The sequence below is a fragment of the Diadema setosum genome, chromosome 7, assembly GCF_964275005.1.
Source record: "Diadema setosum chromosome 7, eeDiaSeto1, whole genome shotgun sequence".
Taxonomy (NCBI): Eukaryota; Metazoa; Echinodermata; class Echinoidea; order Diadematoida; family Diadematidae; genus Diadema; species Diadema setosum.
In genome coordinates this window covers 15306048-15325154 of record NC_092691.1, presented here as the reverse complement: position 1 = coordinate 15325154, position 19107 = coordinate 15306048, and the positions used below count along the sequence as shown (strand labels likewise).

The 19107-nt window shown below is 39.2% G+C and overlaps 1 protein-coding gene across 1 annotated transcript in view; it reads right to left on the bottom strand.

Moving 5' to 3' along the window:
* Nucleotides 1-6294: 6294 nt before the first annotated feature.
* The window catches only part of LOC140230765 (DNA-directed RNA polymerase III subunit RPC7-like), a 29687-nt gene continuing 16874 nt past the window's right edge, over nt 6295-19107 (bottom strand). Inside the window, exon 6 of the mRNA XM_072310903.1 lies at nt 6295-7518. Coding sequence (XP_072167004.1) covers nt 7432-7518 — 87 coding nt within the window. The 3' untranslated portion in view covers nt 6295-7431. The remainder of the gene's footprint in view (nt 7519-19107) is intronic.

The following is a 19107-nucleotide window of genomic DNA, read 5'->3' as shown; positions in this document are numbered from 1 at the left end:
AAACAGGCAACCCTACCACGACTTGACATCCCATAACATTCACGCTCACAACACCTCAAGCACACAACACTCACCTCACACCCTTCACTCCTAGAATTAATCCCCTCTCCCTCCCTCCTATTGCAGCCTAACTTATCCCAATATCTAATTCGGTAACAAAAACCTGATACCCATGTGCTACATATACCTACTCTGTACATAACTTCAAACACTACAAAAATAAACCTCCATACCAAAACAACTAACCCACTTTCCATACCATAAGGAGATGATTGAAAGCGGCCCTCCACCAAAGCCATACGAAAAAAGAAGAAGAAGAAGAAAAAAAAAAAAGAGTTTCTGCAAAGTCTGCGTACTCTACACACATAACTTAACAGTAATTTCTTACCCGACATACATGCACTGATTTGAACCGGGTAGATAATAACATTTGAATCGGGTAGATAATAAGATAAAATTTGAACCGGGTAGATAATAAGATTAAAAAAAAAAAAAAAAAAAATTCAAATTATGCATAAAGAATATGAAGCATACCGAACCAAGAATTTGTGCATTCTGGGTGTGGTGCAACACGCACCAAAACCCATATCGATGGGGAAAAAAAAAAACAAAAACAAAACATTGTATAAATATAGTGTACAAATCACCCCAGAGCCTGACAGTTAACATACATGGCAGGCATCCCAGCGAAAAGAAGAAATAAAAAAAAAAAAAAAAAAAATGGTTCTGCCCATGTCAAACCAAGAATTCGTACGTTCTGGGTGTGGTGTAATTCACATCGAAAATTATATCAATAGGCGTCCTCACACCAGCCCGACGCCCCGACAGATCGCCATTTAATGATATACCAATCAGCGCGCTATTATCGAGAAATCCTCCCGAGTCCATAACTCTGGAAACCTCGAAACAGCAGTATAAATCGATGCGAACCATCGCGCCACTTGATAACGCTTGGGCTGATGCGAATAATATATGAAATAGCGCGCCAATTTGCGATCGCAAAAAGAAGAAGAAGAAGAAAAAAAAATATATATATATATATATATATCCCGGGCCCAGATCCCCACCGGGCCGACGCGAAAACGCCCACATACAAACACACACACAAGCATACACGCACAAACGCACTTGAAGTTCTTTTGGAGGAGTTTTTTGTGGAGTCTGTTATTTTTAGATTTTTTTTAGGCAGCTGGTAGGTACGTACATTACACACACTGGTATACACAAAATTATGTATTACATTGCTAAATTATCCACTCTCTTGCTCTTTAATCTTTCATTTTCACATACACCCACACTAACAGACACAAAAACACACACACTTGCACAATTGAGAATGAGGGCAGAGGAGCAAAGAAAGGTTTACACACATGTAAATCAGCACTGCACACTCGTGTTTTACCGTCTCTTGCCCACACGCGCGCACGCTCATACACACACACACACATATATACACACATACGCACGATTTATGTCGCATTCACTTGAGTCTTTCTCGCTTTGGATTTTCCTTGCAGGTTCCACGTTTTCATGGGTTGGGGACAGTTCCACTGGCTCTTCTAAATCGTCTAAATTCATATTTCTGTCCAATCCTGACGCGCTTTAGGCCTAAACTAACTAATACAGTTACGGCGAGTGTGACAAATTAGCGCCAGCAAGGTTACTTTATAGTAGGAAGCTCAGCCTAAGGCGCAGCTAGCTATACATAGCTGGTCACTGCAGTGATGCGTAACGTAACTGCATGGGGGCCGCCATGTTGGACAAATCGAGGACCCTGATTGGCCGGGTGGATGTATCGCGTTTTGCAGTAAAAGAATGGTGGCGCTTATCACATTTTGCGATAAAAGTGACTTTTCTAATACTAAAAACTGGAGATGTGATTCGAATTGCAAACAAGGAAAAGTACAAATTACGCGGTGCGTAATATATGTCCCCGCCGGAAGTACATGTAGCATTTAGTAGCAAAATGTACAATATAGGTAAAAAGATCAAGGTCAAAGGTCAAAGAAGTCAAAGGTCAAAATTCTGTGTAGAAGTTTTGAAGCCCTCACCTAGTGCCATCACATAAAGCAAACGGAATCGAAATCGGGTTAGAAATGGCAAAGGAGTAGCATTTTGTAGCCAATGTACAATATAGGTAAAAAATCAAGGTCAAAGGTCAAAGAAGTCAAAGGTCAAAGTTCTGTGTAGAAGTTTTGAAGCCCTCACCTAGTGCCATCACATAAAGCAAACGGAATCGAAATTGGGTTAGAAATGGCGAAGGAGTAGCATTTGGTAGCAAAATGTACAATACAGGTCAAAAATCAAGGTCAGAGGTCAAAGAAGTCAAAGGTCAAAGAAGTCAAAGGTCAAAATTCTATGTAGAAGTTTTGAAGCCCTCACCTAGTGCCATCACTTAAAGCAAACAGAATTGAAATCGGGTTAGAAATGGCGAAGGAGTAGCATTTTGTAGCAAAATGTACAATATATAGGTCAAAAATCAAGGTCAAAGGTCAAAGAAGTCAAAGGTCAAAATTCTGCGTAGAAGTTTTGAAGCCCTCACCTAGTGCCATCACATAAAGCAAACAGAATCGAAATCGGGTTAGAAATGGCGAAGGAGTAGCATTTTGTAGCCAATGTACAATACATGTATAGGTCAAAAATCAAGGTCAAAGGTCAAAATTCTGTGGAGAAGTTTCGAAGCCCTCACCTAGTGCCATCACATAAAGCAAACGGAATCAAAATCGGGTTAGAAATGGCGAAGGAGTAGCATTTTGAAGCAAAATGTACAATATAGGTCAAAGGTCACAACTGAAATTCTGTGTAGAAGTTTCAAAGCTCCCATGTAGTGCTATCATATAAAGCAAACAGAATCAAAATTGGCTCATAAATGACAGAGAAGTAGCAAATTGAATATTTTGATCACACACGGACGCACAGACGGACGGACGGACAGACAGACGGACGGACGGACACACAGACACACACATGTACGGAGCCCGTTTCATAGTCCCCTGCTCGAACTCGTTCGGCGGGGACAAAAAATAATTATGCAGTTATATTCCTACGTCCATGAACAACAGATTGATAGCAACATCTACAAAAACAATATTTTGGCGCTTATTGCATTTTGCAATCAATCTCTACACTATATATATTTCATGCCTCTCATCTTGGAACTATTTCTTTTTCTGTCCTCTTTGGCGACACCATGCATTTTGTGAATTGCATAGAACAGTAAAAAAAAAAAAAAAAAAAAAAAAAAAAAAAAAAAACCTGGCCTGGTTAGGATTAACATTTCTTCATGTTTTTACTGCAGCATCAGAAATTCTCTGCATTCATTTGAAATGTCAAACTTTGAGGGTGCAAATCAATGTGGATGATCATGCACATTGATTTGTACCTTTAAATTAATCAAATGAATGTAGACAATCTTCAGTAATAAGGTGTTGATGTTGCTGTAAACACATCACAAATTTCTTGAACCTGGGAGCATTGGTCATGATTAAGACAAAGGCAAAATCACTTTGAAGCAAAATAAATATAAGGCTGAAAACCTTTTTTTTTTTATTGTCACTGGTGGTCATTTATTTGTACAAATGTACAATTCAAGCACATCTGCTTACTCAAACACTTAGGAAACATTCATTCCAAGCATTAATGCGCTCTCAATCATGGCAGTCTTTTTGAAGAGACCGAAGTGTCACAGACTGACTTCAAAAAAATTCTCAACCCCTTATTTCCTTCACTTAAGGACCTATAATATCGGTCACTGCTGCTACTCTTATGAACACCATATTTACTTCTTACAAGTATCTAAGCATAATAACAAAGTACAACTTGGCTGTATTACCCCAGAATCTGGCATAGATGTTTGAAGCTCACACAGTTACAGCACTGGAATCCAGCTCCAATGCCCTAAAAGGGGCCATAGGGGCTACCTGTGCCATTTTAACAAATTTGACAAACCTTATGTCAGAAAGCATGATGCCAGATTTGACAAATATCTGATCATGTATTATAAAGAGATGATTAAAATATAAATTTATTACTACACATATCAACCCCATTACAGTTGTCCCCATAAGCACATTATCAGGTCACCACTACTGCTGTCGTGGACAACTTATATTGTGAAAATATCACAATTCAATATGACTTGGCTGTATTTCTAAATCTGGAAAAGAAAACTGAAATTTGCAAACTTTTTGTTTGCACTATCCTTTGGGACCATCTGTAACATTTTAACAAATTTGCAATCCAAACCCCTTGTAATGATGATAGCCAAATACGGGTAAATTTGAGTTTTACCAAAAGGAAATGAAATTTTAAACAGTCAATGGACAACTCCCAATGTAAATGTGCACAATGGAAAAGTGATTGTAACAGGTTGCTTGAGCCCTTGAATCTAATAATTTCAATTTTCTAAAGCTAAATCATCTATTCTTGAAAGTGAATAACTGAATCTTTAATGGTCCATACAAGTCTTCTGCTCAGATGAGCTGAAATGCTTTTAACCAAGTGTGCCGGATAACTTTTGTTTTGTTTATTTGTTTGTTTTGGGGTGTTTTTTGTTTTGTTTTTTTTGACAAATCGAGGACCCTCATTGGCCGGGTGGATGTATCGCGCGTTTTGCAGTAAGCGAGTGGTGGCGCTTATCACATTTTGCGTTAAAAGTTACTTTTTTAATACTAAAAACTGGAGATATGATTCGAATTGCAAAAAAATAATTATGCAGTTATATTCCTACGTCCATGAAGAACAGATTGATAGCAACATCTACAAAAACAATATTTTGGCGCTTATTGCATTTTGCAATCAATCTCTACACTATATATATTTCATGCCTCTCATCTTGGAACTATTTCTTTTTCTGTCCTCTTTGGCGACACCATGCATTTTGTGAATTGCATAGAACAGTAAAAAAAAAAAAAAAAAAAAAAAAAAAACCTGGCCTGGTTAGGATTAACATTTCTTCATGTTTTTACTGCAGCATCAACAGCATCAGAAATTCTCTGCATTCATTTGAAATGTCAAACTTTGAGGGTGCAAATCAATGTGGATGATCATCCACATTGATTTGTACCTTTAAGTTGATCAAATGAATGTAGACAATCTTCAGTAATAAGGTGTTGATGTTGCTGTAAACACATCACAAATTTCTTGAACCTGGGAGCATTGGTCATGATTAAGACAAAGGCAAAATCACTTTGAAGCAAAATAAATACAAGGTTGAAAACCTTTTTTTTTATTGTCACTGGTGGTCATTTATTTGTACAAATGTACAATTCAAGCACATCTGCTTACTCAAACACTTAGGAAACATTCATTCCAAGCATTAATGCGCTCTCAATCATGGCAGTCTTTTTGAGGAGACAGAAGTGTCACAGACTGACTTCAAAAAAATTCTCAACCCCTTAATTACTTCACTTCAGGACCTATAATATCGGTCACTGCTGCTACTCTTATGAACACCATATTTACTTCTTATAAGTATCTAAGCATAATAACAAAGTACAACTTGGCTGTATTACCCCAGAATCTGGCATAGATGTTTGAAGCTCACACAGTTACAGCACTGGAATCCAGCTCCAATGCCCTAAAAGGGGCCATAGGGGCTACCTGTGCCATTTTAACAAATTTGACAAACCTTATGTCAGAAAGCATGATGCCAGATTTGACAAATATCTGATCATGTATTATAAAGAGATGATTAAAATATAAATTTATTACTACACGTATCAACCCCATTACAGTTGTCCCCATAAGCACATTATCAGGTCACCACTACTGCTGTCGTGGACAACTTATATTGTGAAAATATCACAATTCAATATGACTTGGCTGTATTTCTAAATCTGGAAAAGAAAACTGAAATTTGCAAACTTTTTGTTTGCACTATCCTTTGGGACCATCTGTAACATTTTAACAAATTTGCAATCCAAACCCCTTGTAATGATGATAGTCAAATACGGGTAAATTTGAGTTTTACCAAAAGGAAATGAAATTTTAAACAGTCAATGGACAACTCCCAATGTAAATGTGCACAATGGAAAAGTGATTGTAACAGGTTGCTTGAGCCCTTGAATCTAATAATTTCAATTTTCTAAAGCTAAATCATCTATTCTTGAAAGTGAATAACTGAATCTTTAATGGTCCATACAAGTCTTCTGCTCAGATGAGCTGAAATGCTTTTAACCAAGTGTGCCGGATAACTTTTGTTTTGTTTATTTGTTTGTTTGTTTTGGGGTGGGTTTTTTTTTTTTTTTTTTTTTGGGGGGGGGGGGCAAAATCTCAACGGGGGCACAACTTTTATGAGACAGTGCGAGATCCTCAACGAGGGAGTGAAGTGACTGAGCGAGGGGTAGGGGAGGGAGGGGGGAATCCCTCCCACGGTAGGGACTTTTTGTAAAAACATAATATAAAAGTCACATTTATAGAGCATTAAAAACAAATTTCTAGGAAATTAAACATTCTTTTTTTTAATCACTGCCAAGGACTATAATTATAACATACAGGGGCACATTTATGTTAATCCATTATTAATGAGCCAAAACTGTTGGAAATGTTCATGGTAAAGTCACTAAAGTGTTACTTGTTCATCATCTTGCGATTGGCCATTACCTCTAAGATTTCTTAATGTGGATGAGCAGCTTGATGCATTGCATGCATAGGCTAGGTCAGTGCCAGCATGCACTGGTGGGATACTTTCACTCTGCCATTCAGTTTTAGTCTGATATGTATTCATTAAAAGCTCCAAATCCAAAGTATCCTCCACACTGTTCCAGGGATACAATTGCTATCAGCATATAAGACCTTGTGGAATAGTTGTGCTGGACCACAAGAGAGTCAGACCACAAGTTAAGATGCATAACTCACTGGTATACCTAATCTGGTTGACAAGAAGCTTGACAACTGTAGCTAAAACCATTTCACATGAGCTGTAGCACAATTTTTGGCAACATATTTTCTTATTCTCTTGCTAGGGCAAGATTTCACATCACAGCTATCATCATTTTGTCCAGCTGCTTATCACTCTTTCCATTTTAACACTTAAACTCTCATGTTACTCTCATTTCCAAAGAAATACTGCCACATCAAGCAATTCAGAACTACAATGTGCTCATACTGCTGGACATTCTAGCTCTCATCAAACAAAATCAGTTGCCCTCTGATATGCCCTCATGTTATGCTGTTTGAAAACTATGCACACACTTCACATAAACTATGCACGACCTTCATTTGATGTATGGATCATGTCATTTAGTTAGCGTAGCATGTTATCACCTGTAGATGTCACTAGGTATGTGCAACATAACACACCTTCTCCTTCTGAACCAGTGCCATTGAAATCATTCCTTACTCAGTGTACAGGACCAATGCAGTATACTGTGCACTGGATGGCACTCCTGGAGAATTTTCATCCTTCTGCTAGTATAGGAATGTGCACAATCAATATACAGGGCCATCATCCAGTCCATCATCTTCATCCAGATATTCTTCACCAGGATCAAAGTAAGATGAGATGTAGTCTGTTCCCTGAAACAAATGAAAGCATGGGTTGGCCATTTTTTTTTCAAAATGTATTCATGCTGCAATTACATGTTTTATCTTAAAGGTGCATAGTCCCAGTAGTGTAGAGGGCGCTGTTGATGATACTGCCGATCACCCTTAGCGTTGATACGAAGATTACCGAAGTTGAGCTGTCATCAAGAGTAAAGCACGTAGGTGTTGCTAAGTAACGTTGCCTTTGTTGTCTTCTCTGCGCATCACGCACTCTGTAGTAATGCCTGGGTGCGTGCATAATGTTTTTTTATTATGACATCACAAAAGAAGTTTGCTAAAGCTGTCATCCCCTTCAGCCGAATCATGAGCTGAATTGTGATCGGACCCCTGGCTACAGTGGATCGGACTTCTTCGGACTTGGAGAAGTGGGCCACAGCGTAAGCGCTTAAGAGGAGTCGATAGCGTAGGTCTCTATATGAAACTTGCGCCGTGCGCCCACGTACGCATTTGACTAAACCACCGGGACCACATACAGTCAACTTCGGATACCTCGAATTCGTCGGGACTGAAGAAAATGGTTCGAGGTACGTGAAATTCGAGGTATGCGAAATTCGAGGTACGCGTACGTACGTCGAATTTTCTTCGACTTATCCGACGTTTATCGATGTTCAACATGGTATCTGTTATAGTGCCTACTGATTGTTTGCATGCTTGTCAATTGGAATTGAATCGACTTTTATGTGAATGAATTGAATGAAAATCGGAATTGAAATCAAAACGTCAGAAATGAAGATTTTGGTGGCCCTATCGCGCCACCAAAAAAAAAAGTCGGATGTTTGCCTTTACTTTTGAAAATGAACAGCGGTAACAATCGGCTCCGTAAGATACTAAAATAAATGTCGGATGTTTGCTCATATTTTTGGAAATGAAAAACGATAAGACTCAGCTCCGTATGGTGCTAAAACTAACGTCAGATATTTGATTTTGCGTTCGGAAATGATTAAGGACAACATTCGGCTCCGGAAGACGCTGAAATAAATGTCGAATATTTGCTTTGACGTTCGGAAATGAAAATCAATATTCAACTCCGTACGATGGTAAGATAAATGTCGGATGTTTCCTTATACTTTCGAAAGGAAATAACAATAACATTCTGCTCCATACGATGCTAAAATAGCTGTCTGATGTGTGCTTTTAGATTTCGAAATGAATAACAGTAACATTCAGCTGCGTTCAATGGTAAAATTAATGTTTGATGTTTGCTTTGACGTTCGGAAATGAGTAACAATAACATTCAACTCCTTACGATGATAAAATAAATGCTGGATGTTTGCTTTTACGATCGAAAGTAAATGGCAATAACATTCAGCTCCGGAAGATGCTAAAATACATATTGCTTTTACGTTTGGCATGTTTGAAAGTGAATAGCAGTAATATTCTGCCCCATATGATACTAAAAAAAAGTATTGGATATTTGCTATTACATTTCGAAGTGAATAACGGTAATATTCAGCTACGTTTGATGGTAAAATAAACGTCTGATGTCAGCTTCGACGTTCAAAAATGAAAAACAGTAACATTCGGCTCCGTACGATGATAAACTAAATAAATGTTGTCAGAATGATTCATTTAACTTTCGGAAGTGGACAGCAGTAAAATTCGGCTCCGTACGATGATAAAATTAATGTCGTATGTTTGAAATGAATAACGGTAATTCTGCTTCGTCCGATGCAAAAATAAAGGACAGATTGTTGCTTTTACATTTGGAAATGATTAACGGTATTACTCCGCTCAGTTAGATGCTGAAACAAATAGCGGATGTTTGCTTTCACGTTTGGAAATGGATAAGGATAGCATTCAGCTCCGTAAGATGCTAAAATGAATGTCGGTGGTTTGCTTTTACATTTAAAAATGATTAACGGTAATATTCGGCTCCGTAAGGTGCTAACAGACTAATAAATGTTGGATGATTGCTTTTACAATAAGAAATCAATAACGGTAACTTTCGGCTCTTTACAATGCTAAAACAAATGTCGGATGCTAACAGATGTCGGCAAATGCTCCCACTTTTTCATTTCAAATGTAAGTTTTGACCTCCAAAATGTATAGGCATCAACTTTTATAATAATCTATACGCCTATTTGCTAAATCTTAAAACACAAAATAAGATGATTGGATTTTCTAATTTTAATTTCGAGTAAATTCGACCACCAAAAAATAAAAATCAGTGATACTGTTGGCCCGATAAAAGTTAGTGTGGAGCCCTGTCTATTCTATTCTTTATTATGCTCGGCCTATACTTCCACATCATCCACATCCACAATATTTTCATAATCGCATTGCTGGAAAAAAAAATAGTGCTTGCGTTCTCGGGGAAGAATAAAATGAAACATACTTCGTGAAAGGTAAAAAAAAAAAAAAAAAAAAAGGTAAAAAAGGGCACTACGCAGGAGATCGATGTTTGGACAGTGGACCGTGATTAATGCCAAAGATAATAAACTGTCAACACCCAACACCTACGCAGGTGCGCCACAACGGTTTAGAAATCTACGCGCGCGGTATGACTATCATGATCAAGAATTAAAACACAGTGGTTAAAGAAAAGAAGATGATGGGCAGAGCGTAGTGCTATCGTAAGCACTCCATTGGCAAGGGTGCTATGTGCATACCGTGTACGTATGTAGGGAGGTATTGGGGATTTTTCTTGTAAGCTGTGTACCGGGTATTTCTTTGGGCGCACGATTGTTCTGGTCGGGAATATTTACAGTCGAGTGTGAAAAGATTTGTGACGTCTTCTTCGCTGTCCACGCGCGCTTAATCGGAGATGCTGAGTGATGTTGCAATTCGATTCGAGCTACATGCTGGGAAAAACAATAAGTTAATTAAGATCGGGACAGTAGATTTCACTTCGAGGTAACCGAACTTCGAGTTATTTCTTCGAGCTACGCGAATTTTAATACACGGAAACTCCATAGGAACAATCGGGACTTTCATTTTGCCCCCGAGGTAAGTGATATTCGGCTTATCCGACGTCGAGGTATCCGAAGTTGACTGTACCTTTAATGCATCAACTGTTGTGATGGCATGTTCCTGTTATTGGTCTTTTTTATCATGGAGATTTACAAATTTGTATTTTGTCAACTACAGTTGTATATATAAATGTACATATCCACGCGGGTTAAACTGATTAAAAGGGTCTAGGACAACTACCCCATGGAAAACCACCCTCCGGACAATTCCCCCTAGGGCAATCACCCCCAGGGCATTTCCCCCGAGGACAATTACTCCCAGGATAACTTACCCCAGTACCCCAGATAGATACTCCAGGATAACTACTCCTCCCCCCCCCCCCCCCCCATAACTAACCCCAGATAATTATGCCCTGGATAACTACAATCCAGACAGCTACCCTCCAGGGTAATCCCCCCCCCCCCATAACTTACCCCCAGGGTTTATAACTTACCCCATAGGACAACTATCCTCCCAGACAACAATCCCAGGGCAACTGCAATGAGGAAAATTACTCAAGGATAACAAACCCTAGGGCTATCCCCCCCAACTACCGGTACTCGGGTTCAGTTTTGCCTATTTAGGCAAAAAAGTCTCGGCGTAACCATGATATCATCCATAACCATGTCTGGGCCCTACTTATATATTTCATATTTATTTTATACATTATTGAATAAATACTGTATCTATTTTAACAATGCCTATCACTGCCACCAGTTGTGTTAAAGGGATGGTACAGTATTGGTGGAGATGAGAATTGGACTTTTAATTGTTTGCGAGATACCAAGAAAACACTTATGAAATAGTACAGAGCATACCATTTTAAGAGGAATTCAAAGTTTATTTGATGAAAATCGGGTTTGGAATGACTGAAACATCCAAAAACAAAGTAAAACAAAGCAATCGTAATAAAGTGTGGGTCCCACTGGCACACTTATTAGAATCGCTCTGTTTTGGATATCTCGGCCATTTCAAAACCAATTTTCATCAAATAAACGTTGAATTCCTCATAGAATTACATGCTCTTTCATATTTCACAAGAGGTTTCTAATTATCTTACAAAAAAATGTTAGAAACCTGAAGTTAGGTCTCAACCACAACTATACGATCCCTTTAAAGTATGGTGAATGAGACATCAAAATCAAGAAAATCATATTAAAAAAGGTGTCAAAGCAGAGGAAAATGTCTCCTAAAACAGATAATTAATGTGACTTATTAAAAGATATTCGCGCCACTGAGAAATCGCGAGTTAAAACTGACTGATTTGCTTCACCGATATTAGCTCCGGAACAGCTGTCTTTTTCGAGCCCTAAAATATGACGTCACGAAATGAACAAAACCCTTTACGAGTGCAGCGGGACATCGAGGCCACCATTCATAAAGCACGTATTTTTTGGTGGGCGGATGCAGTATCTGGCCTGTCTTTAGTCGCCTCTGCTTTCTCGGCTGAGACATTAAAACGTCCAAATTTCCCTTATAGTGTACGGAAAGACTTTGAGTTTGACATCGAGAGTGAATTGAGTAATGACAGTGACAATGACACTGATAGTGACAGTGGCAAAGTCGGAGAGGTAGAAGAAGCGATTGAGAGGCGACGGATATGGATGGCCGCCGATAACACAACTCGTTTGGGACATACATGGATACATGGAAACGGGCACACTGCCTGTCCATACGTATGCCCCAAACGAACCATGTCCGCAACGGCCCTCCATAGACGGAGCCCACTGTGTGGATGGAGTGGTAGCACAGCGCACATTTCATGACGTCATAATTTTGGTCAACAAAATTTTCGCCGTCAGATCGGGTTCTGGTGGTCTAAAAAGAGTCTTAAAACACCATCTCTCTATCGTTCTGAAAACGTTTTTACCTTCTGAAAGTTAATTATTCATATTCCTAGAGACTTAAGCTTTCCAGGAATGTATAAATCACCTTGTTTATGAATATCGTCCTTTTTTTCTCGTTCACCATACTTTAAGGCATTTCTTCGATGTGATTTTACTGTTTATACCGTAACACTCATTCCAGAATTGCCCTGCTGCATCACTGGGCATTAACAACTACTACACTGTAGTAGTACAGTTATCACAGAGCATTACCTCCTTTCTTAAAATTAGCCCCAAACAATCACCCCTCTTACATTTACCCTGTGCCAGGAAAATTAAGCCTCCCATTGTTAATGTATTTTTCAAACATCATTTGTTTTTGGGTTTGTTTGTTTTTTTAATTGAAAAAAAAAAACACACACACACACACACACACCCTTTTTTTTTTTTTTTTTGCACATTAAGGGATCTCGTGGTTTTGGTTGAGACCAAAAAGAAAAGAAAAAATCAGGTTTCTAACATATTTTGGCGAGTTAATGAGAAACCTCTTATGAAATATGAAAGGGCATGTAATTCCAAGAGGTATTCAATGTTTATTTGCTGAAAATAATAAAAGGTGGGACCAACCTTCTATTACTATTGCTTTGTCTCCTTTGCTTTTGGATGTCTCAACCATTCCAAAACCTGATTTTCAACATATCAACTTTGAATTCCTCTTACAATGGTATAATCTGTATTATTCCATAAGTGGTTTCTTGGTATCTCACAGGAAGTTAAAATCTCAATCCTCATCTCCACCGTGTACTATACTATCCCTTTACACCTGTTAATATCAACAACATTTAATTTGAAAATTAGCACAATCACATGGACAATTAGCTGTAATTATACTCTACGACAGATCAAGCCACTGTTTCATGAAAGTTGCCAGCTCTGACAAGTTGTTAGTCTCTGATAATTTCAGCAAAATCCTGGGTTTTGATTGGCAGAGAAGCTCTGGTCACAGACTTGTTACCATGAACCTACAACGACTGCCATTACTATGGTAATTGTCAGAGACCGACAACTTTCATGAAACTGAGCTTAGATCCCATCAGAAATTATGGCTTAAAATTACAACTAGGTACAGTGCACTCCCGTTATAACGAACACGGTTATAACGAAATTCCGGTTATAACGAAATAAAATTTAGGGCCGCAACATTATCAACTCTATGTATTTTTATTGTTTATTCATTCGGTTATAACGAAATTTCGTTATAACGAAAGAAAACTGTCGGTCCCGAGGACTTTGTTATAACGGGAGTCCACTGTAGTAGTTTTTGGGAGGTGGGAGATTGCCCTAGAGGGTCACTGTCCTGGTAGGGTAGTTGTCCAGTGGGTAGTTATCAGGGGGTAGTTATGAAAGGGGGGGGGGTAGTTGCCCCAGTGGGGAATAATAGCCGGGGGGGGGGGGGGTAATAGTAGTGTGTGTGCACATGCATTTTAGCACATTTTAACCCTATTCTACCTGGGCTTTTTGAGACCAAGTTTTTACTGGGGGGGGGGGGTCAATTTGACCCCCCCCCCCCCCCCTTCAGATCTCGGCTACCGATCGCGCGATCGCCGCGAAATTTTGCCTGAAGATAGAGCTGGATGTCAACTACAAGATTACATGGTCATACAATAGGAAAATACAGTTGAACCTCTATTATCCGGCCTCCCTTTATCCGGATCTCTCTATTATCCAGACGCAATCTCGCCATGATTTTTTTTAATCTTTTTCGAAGAATTACGGGAGGAAAGGGGGATTCCCAACTCCTTGAGAACTCCTACACAAACACATATGAATTACTTGATACATTTCTTAATAATTATTTAGGTAAATCATCCCAAGAATTTATAAAAGAAAATGATTTCATTCTTGCAAACACGAACCTCTATTTTGGGGTCTGTTACTGAGTGTAACAATGAAAAGGTTGCGGTATACACATTACTACTTGTGGTACTACAATAGGCTACATCAGTACATGTGTATGTATATGAACATGTATAAAGCATTGAGTCTCCCGTATCCGGCCAAATCCCTTATCCGGATGAGCCCCGGTCCCGACTTGTCCGGATACGAGAGGTTCAACTGTACTGCCTTTCTATTTTTAATAAATTAATTATGCAAATTTGTGCATGAAATCATATTTTCACCTATAATTCCATTAAAAAGACTGAAGTATTGCTAAATTTTTGTGTCAGAATTCCTCAAGACATATCTAGCAATTCTCATGTAAAAAAAATAGCACAATCAAAATCAATTTCTTTTTTTTTTTCTTATTTATTTTATTGTTCTTTTGCCAAAACTTGTTGTAGGCACTTTTTCAGGCTTATCTACACTAGAATTGATTAATTTCAATGGTTAAAAGTTGAAATAATCTAATTTATATCAATTTAACCCCAAAACACAATTTGCATTCAATTTGCACACGATATCATGAATTTGAGCTGTTTTCGGGTTGACATGCATATGCATAACATTACGTAACTTCAAACCGGTGTATCCGGACGTCGCAAATTTGGTCTCAAAATATGCGGAAGACTTCAAAGAAAAAAGTTGTGTAACGACGCGGCAACATCTTTGCGCGTTGCGGAATAGTGTCGCGAAAAGTCGAGGGGGGGTCAATTTGATCCCCCCCCCAGTTAAGAATAGGGTTAAAAGTGGGTCACTGCTGGAACATACACAATAGCTAGTCGTCATAAATCCCCTTGCAGTGAAAGATAAGAGATTCAGAGGTCTAATGGTCACTTGAATATTGCAAATTTACTTTCCATGCATGTTTGCAGACCATAAACTATGATGAACATACGACTGTATGTAACAAACTTGGAGGGGAAGGGAGTATGGTATCTGTTTGGTGTCTGTTTGTTTTATCACACAGGTGATAAGACCTGTCAAGTTTGTAGAAAATTTGATCCTGCATTTTCAAAAAGAAGATTGAAATATGAAAACTGGCATCAAGTTTGGTCCCCAATGTGAACAAAGTTGAAAGTACAATCACTTCTGTAAAAGTGAAAATTTTTGCAGTGTTGAAATTTTTGGGCATTTTGCGTGACCAGAAATTAGCGCGAATATATGTTCCAGTAGCTGATGTCTTGATATCACAGAATTAAAAACACGTAAAACTCTTCTTACCCGACCCAGCGCGAAAAATTAGTCACACGAAAATATCCCCTTTTACAGTAATGCATTTAGGCCTACTCGGGGCATTTCTAGTTTTATCATGCTTTTCTTTTTCTTCTAAGATTTTCTAATTTAGAGGTTCAGGGGTTCCCTGTAAGGACCCTACATACAAAGGCATATAATATATACTGTCACCCTAGCAATAACCCCTGCTAAGCTTTGCTGCAAATTTCAAAATGTGTTTTCAAGGAAAAGATAAAAATGAGCAAATTGGTCCCACTTCAGTCCCCTCCTCCCCCCCCCCCCCCCCACCTTCTTGGACTTAAAACATGGGCATAAATGCAGTCAATCATAAACAATATGTACTTAGTTGTTGTTGTTTTTTCAAAGATATTCTAATATGGGGGTCCTGGGACCCCTAGGGGCACACGAGTGGGGCATGTGCTCATATGCAGGCCTACAAATATTTTTTCTATCCCCCTAGCCATAATGCTAACTCTCACACATCTGAGTATCCCAAGTTCATCTTCCATGCATTTTTAACTCTTAACGTGCCATGGTCGCCAGACGGCGACCTTAGTCCTGACGTGCCATGGTCGCCGATCAGCGACTAAGGAGAGCGAGAAAAACATTGGTCATTTAAGTTCTTGTGGTACCATAATACGTTACACCAAGAAACTGCCACTGATGTGTACTGGTAGCTGATTAGCATAGCCATCGTTTCTACTAAAAATATGAGTATACTTACATAGGAAAATTTTGAGTAAATACATGTTTTTTCAGCTAGATGTATTTTTTTTTGCGCGGGGAAAATCCGCAGAGAGCGCACCCTCTGCGAGCTGTGTATAGATCAAAATTCTCATTGATAAACCACGCGTGTGTATGCTACTGAATCTGCGTGTGTTGTCTATGCATTTCCACTCGCATTGTTCTTCTTGGGTGCTCTCCTGTGGGAGCGGCTTTCATTTTGTCCCTCAAAGAGGGTCAAGCTTTCGTTCGTCAGTCAAGTCTTTCATCCTTTTGTCTTGGTGAACTTCACTAATCGTCCCCACGCTAGCATATACAAAGGAAGAACACGCTTTTGTTCTTGTCTATGCACATGTACAGTGGACGGAAAGACAAATTTGTTATCATTTGAAAGATGAAATGCAGCTCTAAAACTTTCTCACAGATTCATGGGAGGGTTATATTGAAGAAAAATCACTACTGACTCTTTCTTTACATACTACACAAAAATTTATATTAACTTTTTAATGATATCTATTATTTCTGCAATATTTCATGTTCAGATAGATATTACAGCCAACTGACTACATGACACAAAAGACCAATTATTTCTGATATTTGTTGTGTAGAACTCAAGTCAAAACAGTCAATATTTTCAAAGATATGGCAGTTTTAAATTACATTGTCAATCCAGTTTGTAAACTTTCTGGCGTTGGGTAAAGACGTCTGGCACGTTAGGGGTTTTGGGTCCGGCACATTAAGAGTTAAAGACTATTATCAAAAAGACCATAGCAAACTTGGGGGGGGGGGCGGTGCAGCTTTGAGGGCCTCCAGGGGGTATGGTGTCCTTAGTATTTTCTATCGCACTGGCAAAAATACCTGCCAAGTATGTAGAAAATTTGATCATGTATTTTCAGAAAGAACATAAAAATGTGAATACTGGCCCTCAAATTGTTCCCCCCCCCCCCATGTTGAGCCCAACACAAAGTCTGTCACGAACAAACTGGAAGCTATAGACCGATTCGAGCTACTGTTCATGGAAGTGTGCCCTCTTAAGGTGACGCCATAACTGGGGGCCATCCAGGCCGGGTCGGCAAGCGCTGTGCGTGCGTGGCAAGGGTGCAAGCAGAAGCCAGTGCTTTTACCACCCGGCGCCAGCCGGCCAGCTAACTGTATCTCTGGCAGTGATCAACGCGTCTGGCTTTGTTACAACTGCATTTTTTTGCTCACTAATTGTAAAATTCACGGTCCAACAGCGATTAGTGAAATTCGTGAAAATTAAACAACTTTACCCAAGTATGAGCGTATGGGTAGGTGACATACGGCTGTAGCCAAAACTTGAATTCCAAACCAAGGTAAATATCGGTACGATCCGTGAGTGTTTGTAGACTCTATTTCTTGGCGATGACTTGGGTACTCGCGTGTATTATAAAGCCCCATATATTCACATTTGTGTAAGAGAAGGAAAACCGCTGGGGAGAACTAGAGTCTATGGCTAGGTGCAGGCAGACGTCTGTCTTGCGAGTAAGCCTAGACTGTTGAGAAGTTAACTGATATAATTAAATACATATGTGACCCGCTACAACAAAAAGGTCCTAAAGTCGCGCACCGCTGAAGCCATGAAAATCGAGTTTGAAGTCAGAGCATTAAAATTGGTCAAAACTTACGATTTTCTGATTTTGATATATTATTGGAGTCTAACATGTCTTCTATCATCTGTCGAAATTTTGAAGCAAAATGATCAAAGGAAAGATAAAAAAATAGCGTTTTTCTGAGCCATGTTTTTTGGCGTTTCAACAAAGCAGAAACTTGTTCGAAAATTTGGATCGAGCGCCACAGATAGGTTCCGCCCCTAACAACGACCAGAGTGATCTCATTGGTCAGTTTGCTGCTTGCTGCTAACCGAAGCGTGAAGCTCGCACACTGCCCAGTCGACTGGTGCGTGCGGGCAGGGTGCGCTATGCTCAGCCGCTTCTCACATCCTGGTCACTGATTGGTTGGTGAGGAGACCGCCGACGCTGATGTGCTTGAATGAACTCTTCGGGGGTTGCTAAGGCTTACCTTCTATTGTCCAGAGGTGAAAATTGACTTGCGTGTCCCTTGATCGCGATTGCGTCGAAAGGAAGACTTTTAGGGCGCTTTTCTCGAAACAGTGATTTTCCAAACGTCTCAACATGCTCTCTTTTAAACATCGATATCTCCGCAGCCGATTATTTTTATAAAATGTGTTACATATCAATTTAAAGCAGAAAGATTAGGGGATTATATCATGCAATTTTCAAATAATCGACCTCGCCCGACTTTAGGATCATTTTGTTGTTGCGGGTCACATATGATGAATCAGAATCTTGAGCTAGATATGCCGCTAAGCGCTATAAATTGCAACTTTTCAGTTAACTTAAACCTATCTAAGCTTTACTCAGCGGGGTAGAATCTGTCTAACGTTAGACCTTGTCTAGAATTCCAGGCTAACAACTTAGACCTATTGACTTCTAGAACCCTACATCCTTCATTATAATTTCGGTTGTCACTAACTTCCTGCAGACAAGCCTAAGTAAACCAAACGGAATACAGGTCTAGGCGTTTCTAAACCGTATAAATTAAATTAAAGTCGCCTGATGTCAACAACCAAAAATTCTAGTAACTTCTGTTCTACGCTCTAGCTACAAGTGTAGGTCTAAGTAACATTGAATAACATAGTGCACGTACTAATGCCTAATATTATAATCCGCAAAAGTGATTTTCAAATTAAACTTTCTTACGAGATATGAGACTCGTCACACTGAGGACGAGTTAGGTGATACGCTTGGGGTCATCAGATGTCGGTCATCTGTGATCGACAAAGAAAAGAATGTGATATAGGCACCTTGAAGTTATATTGAGCGTGTATGCAAAAAATGTTTCTCTAACC